Below are 15,646 nucleotides of genomic sequence, written 5' to 3' on the forward strand. Positions count from 1 at the left end.
TTCATTTCTGCTAGTCTCAATTCAAACATAATAAGGCAGAAATCAGACAGCAACACCAACCCTGCGAGCTAGAGTATTTGGGTTATGGCTGCTCTGCCCCTTCGCAGTTTGCGCTTAGAACATTATGCGAGGACTGAGAACATGTCAAGTTGATTCATCTATTCTAAGTGACTACTACACATCTGCGCGAAGAGACCTGTATCCCTATTACAGATATTCCGAACATCATCATGCTCCTGATACCCGCAATAGATGATGAATTGGTGTGTCGCATCCTCCACAATACATGGCCGGCTGTTGATCTCTCGTTTCTGGAATTCTTCGTACGTACGCTGCGCTTGCTGTCACGGGATCAGTTTGCCATCTGGTCGGAGTCGATAGTTCATGGCGATGGGCATGAACTCCCTGTGCTGGGATATGTCCTTCTGCTCTGGTCGGAGATCATTTTCGAGAGAGGAGATGTGGCCGCTGTGGTGAATCATGAGCGCTAGTAAAAGTGGACTAGGTTAGCTTGCATCCTTGGACATATAGTTAAAGCTTACCTTGGATATTGTAGATCCACCCAGACCATCAATCCGCTTGAAGACCACCGTCTTCTTTTTCATGGTCTTTCGCAATAACATGTGGATGATCTGCTTCCGTAGATGGCCTGTCACTCCAACCCAACCGGGTAAAGCCTGAGTCATGTAGAGAGCCCTGCGAACACAACTCACCAGCCAGAGCATGGTTCCTGTCATCATTAGCAACAAACCCCTTACTAGGCCAAAGACAATATCAAACTGGAAGACATCCGTGTGAGCTCTACCGGGCAAGAACCACATCCGGCTGCAACCTCTTCCGAATGTGTGTCGTGGGTCGGACTAGATCGCGGGTGGCATAGATGCAGTTTGTGGATAACACTGTATCGTGCTCGCAGCATTTCGGGTTCCGAGCCTTTCTCAGTGTCCAAGACAGCGAAGTGCAGACAAGGAAACCGGCACCGAAATGGAAGGAACGACATGCAAAAACCCTAAAATAAAATAAAAAAGTAATCAAACGTATACAAAAGAATACTCCTTGATCTTCCGTGCATTTCCTAGATTGAAGCTAGACAGACCTCACTACTATAGAGATAAGGTTGAAATAAGGTCGGCTGTCAAATATCTCCTCACCAGTCATAGTCGAACAGCGAGGATCAAACACGACAATATTCAAATTCTGATTGGCCAGGATTCTACAATTCGCTTAATTCCTAGGCTACCATGGTTCATTTATCCCATTGTAGTATAAACTTGACTATTTGATCAGAACAGCTTCAATTTACTCTCACTGATCCTTCAGCCTGTAATGAGTTTTATCTCAATTAGAACTGAAATATTGAAAATACAGTATATACTTGTAATGAGAAAGTCTCAAGATTGAAGAAAAACGGCCTACAATTGAGAGGATCAACGATTTCAGCTTAGAATCACATCAAACTTAATCAAGTTACGGCCGTGATCTACGAGCCTGTCTGTAGGTATATAAGTAGAGCCCCGTCCCCGCACGCGCGCGTAATGTAGGTCTGTAAGTCTATAAGTCGTGAATTCAAAAATGGCAACCAATAGCACACAGAACGAAACTCCTGCCTGGGTGGCTCCCGTGGCTGCTGGCGGTTATGGCCTCATCGGCCTGATTGTTGTTGTAGTCTTTCTTTTTTGTGCCATTCGGTATGTGCAGCCTGCTTTGTTCTGTCGTATTGGTCCGTCATGCTAATGATATGTATGTCAAGGTTTTGGGTCCGTAAAACTGACCCTGAATGGAAACTCATATATCATTTCGACCGGCAAGTTGCCAAAATCCCAAAGGCCGTGAAGGCCGCAAAAAAAATAGAGAAGAAAAGGGGGCAGAGGACCCGGTGGGGGGAATGGACTTGGGCGGGGTTTACCGGTGAGCACACCCCAGATGTACTTTTTGGAAGGTGTTGGGAAGGATATATACTAACCAAGAATTCCATCCCCAGGCATTTTGGGGCGTCCCGAGCCCCAGCCCGCTGGCACAGACGACAATGAGGCGGCGGGGGATCGCATCACCCGCCCCGTTCTCCCCGTCTTCGTGGAGCCGTGTGATACTGCGGCAGCGGAAGGCAGGCTTGAAGACGTCGACTGCAATGGTCTTGTCGTCCGGTGGGTCCCTGTCCCACGCGGACACCGTCTCGCGAAGAAGACCAAGAAGGCCAACGCATTGGCCGAAGTCGTCGGTGCCCTCAAGGGCAAAAACTAAGATCTTCGATTGTGTTGTCTCTACCACCTACCCCGGAACCGGCCGGGATGGTGGATTCGCTCATCCTTTTTCTCACGCAGGCCGTCCCCCCTGCTGTTTTTTTTATTATATACATGGCGCTTGCCATGTTGGCTTGTGCCGGCTCGTGCCGGCTTATTTTTGCCCTTTTCGGCCCTTGTTGGACCTTGCTGGACGTTTTGGCCCGTCCTGATCTGAATTTTGGCCTGTTGTTCGTCTTTGGTATTTTGTCTTTGGAGTTTTGTTTGGAGTTTTGTTTTGGAGTTTTGGAATTTGTTTTTTTGGTTGTTTTTTTTTTTTTTTTTAATATTACTTATACCCTGGTGCTGGTGTTGGCGGCTGTGCTCTTTGTTCTGGTTTTTTTCCAAGGCTATTATTATTGAGGACATTATTAATTGGATTCCTCTTCCTCTATTATGTTGTACTGCCCAACTCTTATATCGAGACGTTATGTTGTCGGACCAAAACGCCAAACAAAAGAAAAGCTTTTGAACGAAGAAACATCACTTTGGAAGTCCTTACCGAACAAACCGGATTTGTATGCCTTTAATTATTTTATCCCATGAACCTATATTGTTGTGCATGCACGTGGGTCCAGACATTGATCCCTCGTAGTCTAGATAATTGTAGGAGCTCGCTTCCCTTTCTCCAATACAACTCTCTCCTCTCTGCTTTCTTGGCCCTACACAGTAGTGTCAACATATATAGATGCAGCTCTATGGCAGCTAGCAGAGATCATGATCATCTTCTATTTCTGACCCTGGTCACATTCTTCCACTCCATTGTAGTCTTGTTGTATAGACTCCATCGAAATATGCAAAGAGTGTAATAGACCGATTCCCTTAGTCGATAACGGGCAACCCTAAGTAGACAATTGAAGATGAAGACACTTATAATACCTAGACGATATGTCTGTACAAACCAGTCAGCTTAGGGTAGAGCCCTTTTTACTCGCTCTTCACCAGGGGAGGGTGGCCAGGACTTGCGTATAGCATTGACCTAAGCTACTATAGAGGAAACGAATTTGCATCTTGATGCAGTCACAGCGAAGCTTATGTGCAACGTTTGTCTCTTGCCTTTATGCAATGTGTGACTGATATTCCTTTGCTTATAGAGCGTTTGTTACTAGATCTTTCTCTTTCTAGCATTCATATGGAGCTATAAAGACACAGCTCCATTGCAGCTAGTCAGATTATCATCATCATCTACCAGTTCTGGTCCTGATCATATCTTTATCTTCTCTCCATTGTGGAAACTGCATGCTCATGCGCTATAGACTCCATCACATCTACCACCGGGACGGGCAGTGGGCGTGGGCTACGTTAAAGAACTCATCGCCCAACTACATACACCATATTAAATGGGATAAGTCATGGCTCGATATATCAACAACCACCTTTTCATTTTGTTTTGTTTCTTGTCGATAGCTATTGATAAAACTTTAAGCCCTACGTATCAGGAACAAAGAAATGAATAGACTGCGTTCATTCATTGTCACATTGTCAAAAGACAAGTTGCTAACGATCCATAAATATATATCTCTTATATTACCCTAGGTATCTCACGAAAAAGTACCAAGTTGAAAAGAAGCCCTTGCAGATCACTGTTCACAAGATCAATTTGTGTGCCATATCTGGTCTTTGTACACTAGTTTCCGAGACCAGTCTGCCTCGTTTCCTAGGCACATACATACCTACCTAGGTATCCATCCATGGATGCATGGTATATAAGTCAGCAACTTCAACTTTCCAAGGAACCTTTAGAAAACCTTCTACGCAACTAGTCCATTTTCGGAGGGTGATCACACTATGACTCGGGGATACCTGTAAATGAGGATCGTCTTTCTATGCTTTCTTCAATCTTCTCCTAGTTCTGATGCTCATATTTTACAAGTTTCCTCCTAAGGTACTTTCCAAGGCTTTCTTATCTTTTTCTGCTAAGCTTTCCACTCGCGATCATGCAGTTTCAGTACTCATTCCGTGATCGCAAATATGTCATATGCGGATCAGAAAGTGTCTACCGGGAAAGGATCACCGATGTGCTTCTCGCCGAGCACGCTCTGCTCGAACTGTCGCAGCGTGAGGAAATGCTACATCATAGAGCTACGGCCTTAGACAAGACCTTAGCTGTCGAGTCTGATCGACTCCAGCCTGAGAAGACCAACAGTGTCGAGTCTACCAGGACCGAGCTTGAAAAGACACATCAACAGCTTAAAGAGGCCCAAGTAGAATGTGCAAGAAAGGAGTACGCCCTTTACGAAGCGACATCTATGCTTACACCATACATCAAAAAATTTTATGATAACCTAAGGCGTGATCCTAAATGGTTCATGCGAGAAGAGCTAGTACAAGACTGTTCGGATCGAGGTGGATGTTGCAGCCGGGAATGTGGATGCTGCGCACAGAGGTGTGAAGAAGAGAAGAATCTATTGCAAAGGAAGAAAGGCAGAGGCCATTGCACTACAGAGTGTCAGTGCTGTATCGGCTTTCGAGGCTTCGAGTTTCCAGAGGAAGATAAAGAGAAGATCAGAAGAGATTTCGAAGCCAAGGTTAAATACCCGATCACGGGCTCGGCTTACTTTATCAAGCTGGCAAATTGGTATTTTTGTCCGTTAAAGTGCCAAAAGCCTTCAAACCCTTCAAAACCAAAGTCCCGGCGATATCGAATCTTCGGACGGGGTTCTACTGATGAGAAAGAGTCATGAGGATGGCCGTACTTTGCTTAAATGTCGCTACTTTGCTCCAGAATGATCTGCTAGGGGAATGGATTCTTTTGACCACTTTTGCTTAATTCAAATATCCTGACCGATATCTACCATCCGTGCATATGATGAGATTAGATGTGAAAGTACGTGACATATGCAGATCGTGATACCTACCTAGGTAGGTAGTTAGTTCTTCTTATCCTTCTAGATAGCATAGCACTGATAAAGGGAAGAGAATCTATCCTTTTTAAAAAATTTCCAAGGGAATACCAAGACTGCGTCAAAAAAGACTGCCAAAAAGACTACCAGAAGAAGAGCTACCCAAACAAACATTAAAAGGCTGCATCAGCGGCCAACTATTCTTATGTACTACATGTATATACCTATGTAGGTATGAGTCGAGTAGGAAGGCAGAGGGCTAACGCGGTGGAAGCTGCATCCCAAATTAGACCGGTTATCGTAATGGTCCCTAAAACCCTCATGCACAGTCTGTTTGCTGCCAAAACTCTCGCAAGTTGGCCGTAGATCCGCCAGACCCAAATCCCCTATGTCGCCACGAAACCCCATATATCGGTATTTCTTCAGGTCAGCGTGCTCAGCAGTTGGTCCAACTGATGCAATCGGCCACCCAGTTATCAGTTGTGAAGAGGCGAGTATGCCATGCGAACATCATCTCAGTAGTAGTGGTTGGGTCCGTCGTGCTGCGCGGACCAGTGGCTGCGATCTCGATAACGGTTCGATCGTAGTGAAGAGCTTGATCTTATCATCGAAACACTCTTGTTGACTTGGCGTGTCGTGGGCTTGTCTCGATAGCTCTCGAAAGTTACGCAGCGATAAATAGTGAGAATATTCTCAGTCTTTTCCAGGCACGTTAGGCAGAAGGGGTTGAGGAGAGATTTGGTGCTAGTGCTAGTTAGGGCCCGGCTAGAGGCGATTCTTAAAATTCACATATAAAATTGTATATTGAATAAAGCCTGGGCACACTACAGAGTAGACATATGTAATACAAATCTATATAAAAGCAAGTGTCATGATAGCAGAAAAAGTCACCGTTATAGCACTAGTTGGCGCTAACATTTAAGCAGCTTCCGAAAACAGAGTAGTGTAATGGCAGGGATGTACAATGCAGGGTAGACTTGGTAGAATTTGTACCTCTAGTGTTTATCTCTACACCGTATTCCGTGTTCAGTCCTTAATATGTAGCAAATATAATCCCTGAGGGATCCCGTCTCTTATCTCCAACCTATCAACCGGAAATGGTAATGATATAAGAAAAACTCGGAGTTTCAGTTTCCTAGAAAACGAGAAGCCATCTCCTCATCTCTAAAATGCGCAAATAATTATAATTAAATAATTACCCCGTATCCGATGCTGATCGTGACGAAGAAATGTGTCCAATAACCTTTGATGCGTACCTAGGTAACCCCAGGATTAAGGCGCAGGCGTCCTATTAGAACTTTGCCCGCGTCGGCGCTATTGGGGTTGCCCCGAAAAAGCCCCGGTTTTCTTGTTCAGTTAAGCCAATGGAGATCAATCTATATCAACTAAAGAAGGTTTATCTATCATTTCCACGGTTGGTTTTCTCCGCCACCTCCTGCCGTTTTGCCTCGTATCGCCCCGAGGCTATTTCATATATCCCCTTCCTCCAGGAGGCTTCTTTCGCTTGTACATATATGTCCTTATCCTGGCCCTATTTCGGTTTTACGATGGGTGTTCTATAATTGTATCGCAATACCGCTTCCATCAACGGCGATGTCCTCATGTCGCTTGCCGACATCCCCGGCAGCAATTTCAGCCTCGCTGATCGCTCCGTCCGTGACCGATTCGCGGAGCGTACAATAATCGCCTGCCTGATCGGCATTGCCTGGTACAATGCCTTGGAATTGATCGTGCTGTGCTTCAGCACCTTCAAAAGATATGGCGGGTGCTATTTCTGGTGTCTCCTCATCGCCTCCTTCAGTATCATCCCCTTCGGCCTCGGCTATCTCCTTATCATCTTCGACATATACACCAGCATGTTCCCCTTCGTGATGGAACTAGTCGCTTGGGTCGGGATGGTAACGGGCCAGTCCCTAGTCCTCTGGTCTCGATTGCATCTTGTCTGCCACAGCCGAACCGTCCTCCGTGCCACCCTCGCCATGATCATCGTCGACGCCATCGTCCTACATACCCCCGGCTTCGTCCTCGAGATAGGCAGCCATTCGAACAAATCCTCCCTCTTCATCCACGGGTTCAATATCTTCGAACGCGTCCAATTGGTCGGATTCTCTATACAAGAAATCATACTCTCCGTCATTTACTCCTGGGAGTCTGTGCGACTACTGAATCTCCGCCCGAGGGGCCACTACCGAGGCACCCTGGTCCAACTCCTGATCGTGAACGTGGCCATGATTCTGATGGACGCCGCCATTATCGGAGTGCAGTACTCGGGCTTCTTCGATATCCATGTCACCCTCAAGGCAATGGTCTACAGCGTCAAGCTCAAGCTGGAATATGCGATCCTGGGCAAATTGGTGCACATCACCGAGACGGGCGGCAGTTCGGCCGCGACCGACCTGTCGGATTTCGTGGATCTTTCTTTACATCATGCCCGCACGCAGCCGGATACAGAGAACCCAGAGTACGGCCCCCCGCTCGTGCGCGGGTGTCCTCCAAGGGCTCGTCCACTGACCCGCTAAGAAGGAATTCCTCCGCTGCCCCGAGTCCGAGTTCGACTAACCCGGACTACCCGTGACGATTCCACATGTAAATAAAGTAACGACTTCTTGAATGTTTTTGTACATAGCAAATAGATACCTATATAATGCACGACATACACATGTTTCATCACCAGTCGAGTGTTAAATGTCTCACCTAAATGAGGAGAAAGTAGTACCCGGCTCACCCGTCATCTCGCATCGTCGGAGACCGCCGAGAACCTCAAGATATCAAACCGAGCACGATATTATAACAGTCTACGATCCCCCAAACCCACTGAACCCACTCAGATATCTTCACCCACCTATCGACCCACCTATACTCCATACGCGGTCCCACAATACAAACAAAGCCTCACAATGACCACCCCCAACCCAACCCTAACACCCCTAACACAACCGCAACTCACCGCGGCATGCGACGCAGCCCTCGTCCACCAAGCACAAGCCCAAGACCTACACAAAAAGCGACCCTTCGCGGCAATCCTCCTAGCCCCGGATAACGAAACAATTCTGCTCTCCTCAAACTCCCTCTCGCACGTGCGACACGCGGAAAGCGAGCTCGCGCGCAACGCCGCGGACAACTACGACTGGGCATATCTGGCCCGTTGCACGCTCGTGTCGACCTGGGAGCCGTGCGCGATGTGCGCGGGCGCCATCTACTGGGCGCATATTGGGAGGTTGGTGTATATGGCTTCGGAGAAGGCGTTGCAGGAGGTTATTGGTGCTGGGGATCCGGAGAATTTGACGCTGGATTTGCCTTGTCGGAGGGTTTTTGAGAAGGGGCAGAGTGTGGTGGAGGTTATTGGGCCGTTGGTTGAGGAGGGGTGGGAGAGGAGGGTTGTGGAGGATAGTAGGCGGTATTGGGGGTAGGGGGGATGAGATGGTAGTCTTGTTAGATATGTCTGATGCGCTGTTTGGAGTGGTTTGTAACAACATTGGTGTGATATATGTATGGTGGATTAGTAGTGGGCCTTGGACTGTGCCCTTGTGAACATTGGAGTTACTCGGTGGTTAGTAGTAGTTTTCATGGGGCTCTAAAGGTGTTGTCGAAATAATGTGTGTCTTGTAGCTTGGTGTTGGGGTTGGCGGCTGGTAATGCTGATGAAGAACGTGTGGATGAATCGCTCTGTAAGCGCCACATACTTCATAATTCCACTGCATTGAAAGCTTCTGGTAAAGTCAATCACTCGAAGAATCATATCTGAGAAGGGTTCGAGCGCCAGCTCATATATCGTTGTGGACACAGAACGAATTTAATTGCCGAGAAAAAGAGATACCCAAAACTTTCCCTTTCTGGCATCGTGCACAAGCACTAGTAGAGTGTCCCAAGAAAATAGTGGCCGACGATCGGGTTTCAAGAGAAGGCGTCCGGGATATCCATGGATGATCTGGGATGATTGGCTTCTGTGCTTCATGTGATCGCCCGCGTGACTCTGGCAACGAGGTACTCTGTACATCGGTGAACCAGAATCGATCGAACTCGATCAGCAAGATAAAGATAACCACAGTGTGGAAACAGAATGGAGACGCTATTCTCAATATAGTAAGGAGTGGGTGCACAGCCCCGTAAAGCCACACCCCTTTTTTTTTGTGGCTGAAGCTTGACCGAGAATCGTAACCCCCTCCCAAGTTAAGCGCGTCGAGATCGAGGAACTTGCGCATCGCTAAGAGAGCCAGTAGCATAAATGCAATTACCGTCTCCCCCTATTCCCTATGTCGTATCGAAGACCCGAAGTGTTGACGTCAAGTTGAGCAAAGTCTGATATCGGACCCACATGGACCCATGGATGATGATGGAGCGCGTGTGCCAAGACCTCGATCTCGTCAACCTTGGAAGTTTTGTAGATCTTGGGGAGTCTTATGGGATTTTAGTTAGGAAGCTCCAGGGCTGTACTCCGTACTCCGTACTCCGTACCTCTAGCTCGGTAATGTACTAACCTTATGGAGATGGTAAAGTGGATGACGTGGACCAGGACCTGCTGGGTGCGTACGAAGCACTCAGGGTGGAGATCGATATGACCTTACATATGACACAGCATAGGTACATATGTGCCCAAGTAGCTAGCAAATCAAATATTAGTTTAAAAAAAAACAGTTTCCAAAGTTCTAGGCTGTGACAAAAATAAGTGTGCAACGAGACTGGGAGGGAGCAGATGTCCGTGTTCGTGGCCAAAGAGACGTTCCACGAAAGAGTGACGTCAAGTGTCGATCACCAGCTATGGGCAAAAGAGCTCTTCTTTAGGTAACAGAGAACAGACTGGGGGCATTTGGATCCCTCATTGTGGTAGGGATCATTGCTTGTTGCTCTGTCTGGATCATCATAATGGCGCTATATCCCCTGTCTTTTATATTCCGTCATTCCCTCCTACCTAAAATTTTCCTTCCCATATTTTCCTTCATTCCAGTGATACCCCTTGTTTTGTGCCTACATAGGTTCAATAAATATAGTTAATCCCCGTGAGTGTCCCTTGTTTGTCATCAATGCAAACATCCATGGATCTCTAACCCTTGTCCTTAGTCCATACATAATACCTCTTTAGCTATCTCATCCCTTCATCATTGGTCTTTGCTACATACTTCATCATGTCTGTGAACGTCCCCACCAATTCTAAGCAGAAGGAGAAGGTACGTGTGTTTGCGACCCCATTGTGACCACCACTGACACGGAATCCCTTCTAGGATATCAACCAGAAGCTCCAATACTTTGGTATCTACCATGGTAAGTCGAGCTTCACAACCCTCCAATTGACCATTGCCGTGCTAACTATCCCTGCTATAGCCTTCAAGAATGGCAAGCTTCCTTCGGTCCGTCTCAATCCTCTTCTGCGCCACCGGCCTTGACACAACTGCTAACTAGGTCTCTCGCGGCCACAGAACAAGCAATGCGACATCGCTTTGAACAGCGCCTTGAACTCAAAGGCCCTCACATCCCCACCCAATGCACTCTCATCCGACGGAAAGACCCTTGTGGCAGATCTGCGCAATGTCGTCGACGCAGCTAAGAAGATGCTCTTGGTTAAGAACGAGGGTGAGCTCCTGCAGGACTTTATCTGGCAAGCCCAGAAGATTTCAGGCGACAACCTTGGTGGCAAGCGCCCTGGCCTCCCCGTCGACAAGGAGACCGGTCAGCAAGATGCTAGCAAGGCTGTTGATGGTCTGAAGACCCTGGGCACACTCATGATCACCAATGGAGAGTTTAGAAAACTACGTGAGTTAACTTCCGTTGTTCACTGGTCGGGGACATTTCCTAACAACGCACAGTGAACGATGCTATGACTCTTGGAAAAGACATTGCCGCCGATGCTTCTCAAAAGGCCGCCAACCAGGTCCGCCCTTCGGAAGAGGAGCTTTCGCAGATCGACCAGGCCGCAGAGGAAAACGTGTGGCACGAGAAGCCCAATATCTCCAAGGATGACCTGAAGTCCAGATTCAAGAAGAACAAGGACGTATGTATCTTTATACGCCCTCAATTTTACAAATGCTGACAATAACATCAGGAGAAGGGAGGCGCTGCTTCCGCTGGCGCTGCGGTCGCCGAGGAAGAGACTGGAGTCTCAGCACAGGACAAGAAGAAGGCGTATTCCGACAAGACCAAGAAGTACTTGTCCGAGAAGGTTCCCAAGGAGCGTCGCGAGCAGACCGTCTGGCGCCTGAAGAAGATGATCATCGAGATCCAGGGTCATGCTGACTGTAAGTCATAATCTCTATATCGATGGAGAAGATTACTAACAAATCATGCAGACCAGCAAGCCGTTGAGACCTTGTTGACCATGGCCGAGCAATACGCCGGACACACTAAGGACATCTCCAAGGAGGGCGGTAGCTCTGCTCGTGACGTCCTGAAGGGCGACAATGTTCAGGCTGTTCAGCAGAACTTGCGCACTCTTATCGAACGCTTTGCCAACCACACCTCGCTGGACAGCTTCTTCGAGTCGCTGAACACTATTTACCGTGATGCTGAGAAGGACCCCGAACTCCGAAACTGGTTCAAGAACGTCGACACCTTGATTCGGTATGTGAATTGGAAAGTCTCCCCCAAGAATAAAAGCTGACCAGGCATAGCAAATCTCTGCGCGAGCAGGGCTTCATCATGGAGGACGAGTGCAGCCGCCAGTGGAACGAGCTTTACGATAAGGGCCGTTACCTTCTGCGCGAGCGTTACCGCGGTCACTCCGACCGCATTGTCGACGAGGTCAAGTTCTTGGCCGACCAATTCGAGCAGGACCCGCAAAACCAGGCCCTTGCTGAGTCGTGCCAGAAGCTGTTCAAGGATCTTGGCCGGGACGCCAGTGGCAAGGCTACCTTCAAGCCGGATCTCCTTCGGGATCTCCGCGATGTCATCATTCCCAGCATCTTCGAGAATGTCCGCTACATTCCAGTCCCCCGTATTGAGGTCTCGGATCCCATGGTTGATGTTGTGGTCGAGAACCTGGTCCTTGAGGGTGACAACCTGATGCCCAACGTCGTGGAGTTCGGCAGCGACAACTACTTCCGCTGGGGCCGCAAGAAGATCACCAACAAGCGTGACAACAAGATTATGATTTCCATGTCTGGCATTCAGCTTGATCTGCGCGATATCAGCTACTACATCAAGAAGAAGGAGGGCTTCCCTGCCATCACCGATCGTGGTGTTATGGACATCTTCCTCGGCGGAGAAGGTCTCAGCGTCAAACTCGCCGCTTCTACTGCCCAGAAGAACGACAAGGAGAACTACTTCAAGCTGGATAAGGTGAATGTGTCCATCAGCAACATGGACATCAAGCTGAAGAAGTCCAGCCACAAGCTGCTCTTCAACACCTTCAAACCCATGCTGTTCCGCGTGGTCAGGCCTGCCCTGCAGAAGGTGGTCGAGGGCCAGGTCCGCGAGGCCTTCAAGAAGGGCGACCTCTTCGTCAGGGACATCCACACCGAGGCCACCCGTGCCCAGGAGGCCGCCCGCGAAGACCCCGAGAACGCGCCCTCGATCTTCTCTCGCTACGCCGATGCCATCCGAGCCCGCACCCAAGCCAAGGCCAAGCAGGCCGAGGGCGCTGCCAAGCGTGACACCAAGGTCCAGACCGTGATGACCCTCCACGACTCCATCTTCCCTGACATCGAGCTCCCCGGCGCTGTCTCCACCAAGGCCACCGAGTACGCCGATCTGGCTGCCAAGGGCGAGCGCTGGGAGTGCCCCATCTTCAGCGTCGGCAACGCATCCGAGTCGACCGGCATCCCCTCCGGTGGACCCATCACCAACAAGCCCCACGGCGCCAGCACCGCCGGTGCAGGTGCCGCCGGAGTTGCTTCCGCCGCGGGTGTCTCTGGCGCCACCGGAGCCGCCGCTTCGGGCAATGGCACCAAGGCCTCCGATTACCAGGCCCGTGGATTCTCCGATGAGGTTGACAAAGCTTTCGTCAATGGCAAGTCCCAGAAATTGGGTGAGGCTATTAAGCATGGCGACGGTGCTAATGGCGCTGACGGCGTCCCTGACGGCCCTGCCACTACCGTCACTAACGGAACTACCATCAACAACATCGGAACCACTGTCTAAACTGAATGTGGCCAAAATCGTTATGATATTTGTGTAACGTCACTTTCTTTTCTTTTTTGATCTTTTTGTTTATTTGCTATGATTTCCCCTTGTGTACTACGGACGTTTGTTTTTCACTTTGTACTAGTATTAGTTAACGGTAGCCTAATACATAATGCCACCGTTGTCTGCGTTAAATCCCTTCATAGAATTGAACTTGGGCCAAAATCTAAGGCATTTAGAGTATTCCAGACCCGCGGGAGATAAAATAAGCTTAAAAGTCATTCATTGTCGTCTATAAAAAGAAGTAAGCTGAACTCCACTATACAAGAAGCTCAGCGAAGGTAGAATCCCCACGGTTTCTCCTTTCTTTCTGCGTCCACTTTCAATTAAAAACTCGTATCAAATCTCAAATCACAGATGCCTACATATTTACTGTCTACATCTGATCAAAGTACTTCTGCCACCCCAACTCGCGCAACTTGGTACCCTTCAACTCCATGTTCTCAGCACGGGCAGCCTCGGCGTATGCCTCGACCTTGCGCTGGATAGCCGGGTCGAAAGAGCCAAGCACACGCGCGGCCAGGAGAGCAGCGTTGATGCTGTTGTTGATGCCGACAGTGGCGACGGGGACACCTATCACAGAATGTTAGACATATATCGGGGGCATAAGAAGCTGAGTGAAACGGAAAACAACGTACCACGCGGCATCTGCACAATGCTGTACAGACTATCGACGCCGTCGAGCGAGCTGCCCTTAACCGGCACGCCGATAACAGGGAGGGCAGTGTGAGCGGCTGCCATGCCGGGAAGGTGGGCAGCGCCACCGGCGGCAGCGATGATCACCTTGATGCCGCGCGAAGCAGCCTGGCCCGCGTACTCGGCCATGTAATCGGGCGTGCGGTGAGCAGAGGTGATCTCAACCTCAGGCTCGATGCCGAAGTAGTCACGCAAGAGCTTGAGGCCCGGGACGAGGGTCTTCAAGTCGCTGTCGGAGCCCATGATGACGGCGACGGAGGGGGCGGGCTTGGAGGGACCGGATGGGGCAGCCTTGGTCTTGATATCCGTGCGCTGGGCGCGCATGGTGTCAACGACATCGATGAGGGGCTGAATCATGGTCTCGGCTTCATGCATAGTCGCCGCGGTGACGGTGACGTGGCCCATTTTGCGGCCAGGCTTTGCAGCGCCTTTGCTGTAGAGGTGGATGCTCGCGTTGGGGATGGAGAGGGCTGCTTCAGTGGCCTTGAGGTGGGAGTCGGGGGTTGCGCCGCCGATGATGTTGAGCATGATTGAGGGCTGGAGAAGCTCAAGGCTCTTGGGTGGGATGGGCAGGTCGAGGATCGCGCGGATGTGGCTGTCGAATTGAGACAGCGCGCATCCTTCGATGGTCCAGTGGCCGGAGTTGTGGATTCGGCTTGCAAGCTCGCAGAGCATGAGACTGTTGTCTTCTAGGAGGAACATCTCCACGCCAAAAGCGCCTTTGCCTTCGAAGGCAGAGACGGCTTTGCGGGCGAGAGCTTGCGCTTGCTGGTTGATGGAATCGGGGACGTTGCGGGCTGGCGCATACACCAGCTTGCATATTGAGTCCTCTTGGACGGTCTCAACGGTGGGGTAGGAGAGGACATCGTCCTTGGTTTTGATGACCATGACGGCGAGTTCCTGTACACAAGTTATATTAGAGATGTGCATGATGTGGTGTTTCAACTGCAGGTACTAACCATCTTGAAGTAAGCCCATTTTTCGGAGTAGAGCGGGCGGTCCTTCAGAGCCTCGAGGGCCTCGGGGATATCTTCTTTGGAGTTGACGCGGAAGTTTCCTTTGATACTGTTAGCAGAAGTGTATACGCTCTGGGCATCATGTATGACTCACCACGTCCATCGTATGCCATAGTCTTTGACTTCAACATCATAGGGTAGCCCAGCTCCTCTCCAATCTGAGCCAATTCCTCGGGTGTGTTGTTCACCAGCTCCCGATGCTCGGCCATAGGGATACCATATTTGCGGAGGTGCTCCTTTTGGTTGAACTTGTTCTGGATTGTCCGGATAGCCTGCCAGCTGGGTTCCACCCGTACCTTCGACGCAACTTCCTCAAGAGCGTAGGTGTCGACGTGCTCAATCTCGGCAGTGATGACGTCGCAAGACTCAGCCAGTTTGCGCACGGCGTCAGGCTCCTTGAAGGAGCCGGTCACATGGCCATCGTGAGAACTGATCTGCTTGGCGGGAGAGTTGTCGGCGTCTAGGATATTGGCCTGAATGTTCAATCGGTTGGCGGACTCGACGAGCATGCGGCCCAGTTGGCCACCGCCGAGGATTCCGACCTTAGGCGAGTTCCACATGATGTCGGATCGAAGGGATAAATGAGTCAATTGATCGAGATATGGTAAACGAGGGATCGACGGTGCCCCTCAACTCCGAAAATTCGCGGAGAGTCACGTGCGCTATCGATAAGCTCAGGCCAATCACACATGTCGACTGC

The 15,646-nt window shown here is 49.6% G+C and overlaps 7 protein-coding genes across 7 annotated transcripts; 5 read left to right on the top strand and 2 right to left on the bottom strand.

Annotated features, from left to right (window-relative positions):
- Nucleotides 1-344: 344 nt before the first annotated feature.
- Nucleotides 345-725, bottom strand: N7525_005765 (uncharacterized protein; the record flags this gene model as incomplete). Its single annotated transcript, XM_061213504.1, has 2 exons — nt 345-487; nt 569-725. The coding sequence occupies 2 exons, from the start codon at nt 723-725 to the stop codon at nt 345-347; spliced, it is 300 nt and encodes a 99-aa protein (XP_061070525.1).
- An 847-nt stretch (nt 726-1,572) lies between these two features.
- On the top strand, nt 1,573-2,241 carry N7525_005766 (uncharacterized protein; the record flags this gene model as incomplete). The annotated part of the gene is made up of 2 exons (XM_061213505.1): nt 1,573-1,720; nt 1,982-2,241. 2 exons carry the CDS (start codon nt 1,573-1,575, stop codon nt 2,239-2,241), a joined length of 408 nt encoding a protein of 135 aa, XP_061070526.1.
- A 1,975-nt stretch (nt 2,242-4,216) lies between these two features.
- N7525_005767 (uncharacterized protein) lies at nt 4,217-4,963 on the top strand (the record flags this gene model as incomplete). Its single annotated transcript, XM_002564442.1, has 1 exon — nt 4,217-4,963. One exon carries the CDS (start codon nt 4,217-4,219, stop codon nt 4,961-4,963), a length of 747 nt encoding a protein of 248 aa, XP_002564488.1.
- Nucleotides 4,964-6,723: 1,760 nt separating this feature from the next.
- N7525_005768 (uncharacterized protein) lies at nt 6,724-7,641 on the top strand (the record flags this gene model as incomplete). Its single annotated transcript, XM_002564441.2, has 1 exon — nt 6,724-7,641. One exon carries the CDS (start codon nt 6,724-6,726, stop codon nt 7,639-7,641), a length of 918 nt encoding a protein of 305 aa, XP_002564487.2.
- Nucleotides 7,642-8,019: 378 nt separating this feature from the next.
- On the top strand, nt 8,020-8,532 carry N7525_005769 (nucleoside deaminase; the record flags this gene model as incomplete). Its single annotated transcript, XM_002564440.1, has 1 exon — nt 8,020-8,532. The coding sequence occupies one exon, from the start codon at nt 8,020-8,022 to the stop codon at nt 8,530-8,532; it is 513 nt and encodes a 170-aa protein (XP_002564486.1).
- Nucleotides 8,533-10,245: 1,713 nt separating this feature from the next.
- On the top strand, nt 10,246-13,192 carry N7525_005770 (uncharacterized protein; the record flags this gene model as incomplete). The annotated part of the gene is made up of 8 exons (XM_061213506.1): nt 10,246-10,287; nt 10,342-10,381; nt 10,442-10,467; nt 10,537-10,870; nt 10,924-11,108; nt 11,160-11,352; nt 11,404-11,674; nt 11,725-13,192. The coding sequence occupies 8 exons, from the start codon at nt 10,246-10,248 to the stop codon at nt 13,190-13,192; spliced, it is 2,559 nt and encodes an 852-aa protein (XP_061070527.1).
- Nucleotides 13,193-13,610: 418 nt separating this feature from the next.
- N7525_005771 (phosphoribosylaminoimidazole carboxylase ADE2) lies at nt 13,611-15,506 on the bottom strand (the record flags this gene model as incomplete). Its single annotated transcript, XM_002564438.1, has 4 exons — nt 13,611-13,807; nt 13,873-14,830; nt 14,890-14,987; nt 15,041-15,506. The coding sequence occupies 4 exons, from the start codon at nt 15,504-15,506 to the stop codon at nt 13,611-13,613; spliced, it is 1,719 nt and encodes a 572-aa protein (XP_002564484.1).
- Between the last annotated feature and the right edge of the window lie 140 nt (nt 15,507-15,646).

Source organism: Penicillium rubens, assembly GCF_028828025.1.
Source record: "Penicillium rubens strain IBT 27055 chromosome Unknown utg000002l_segment0_segment0, whole genome shotgun sequence".
NCBI classification, from domain to species: domain Eukaryota; kingdom Fungi; phylum Ascomycota; class Eurotiomycetes; order Eurotiales; family Aspergillaceae; genus Penicillium; species Penicillium rubens.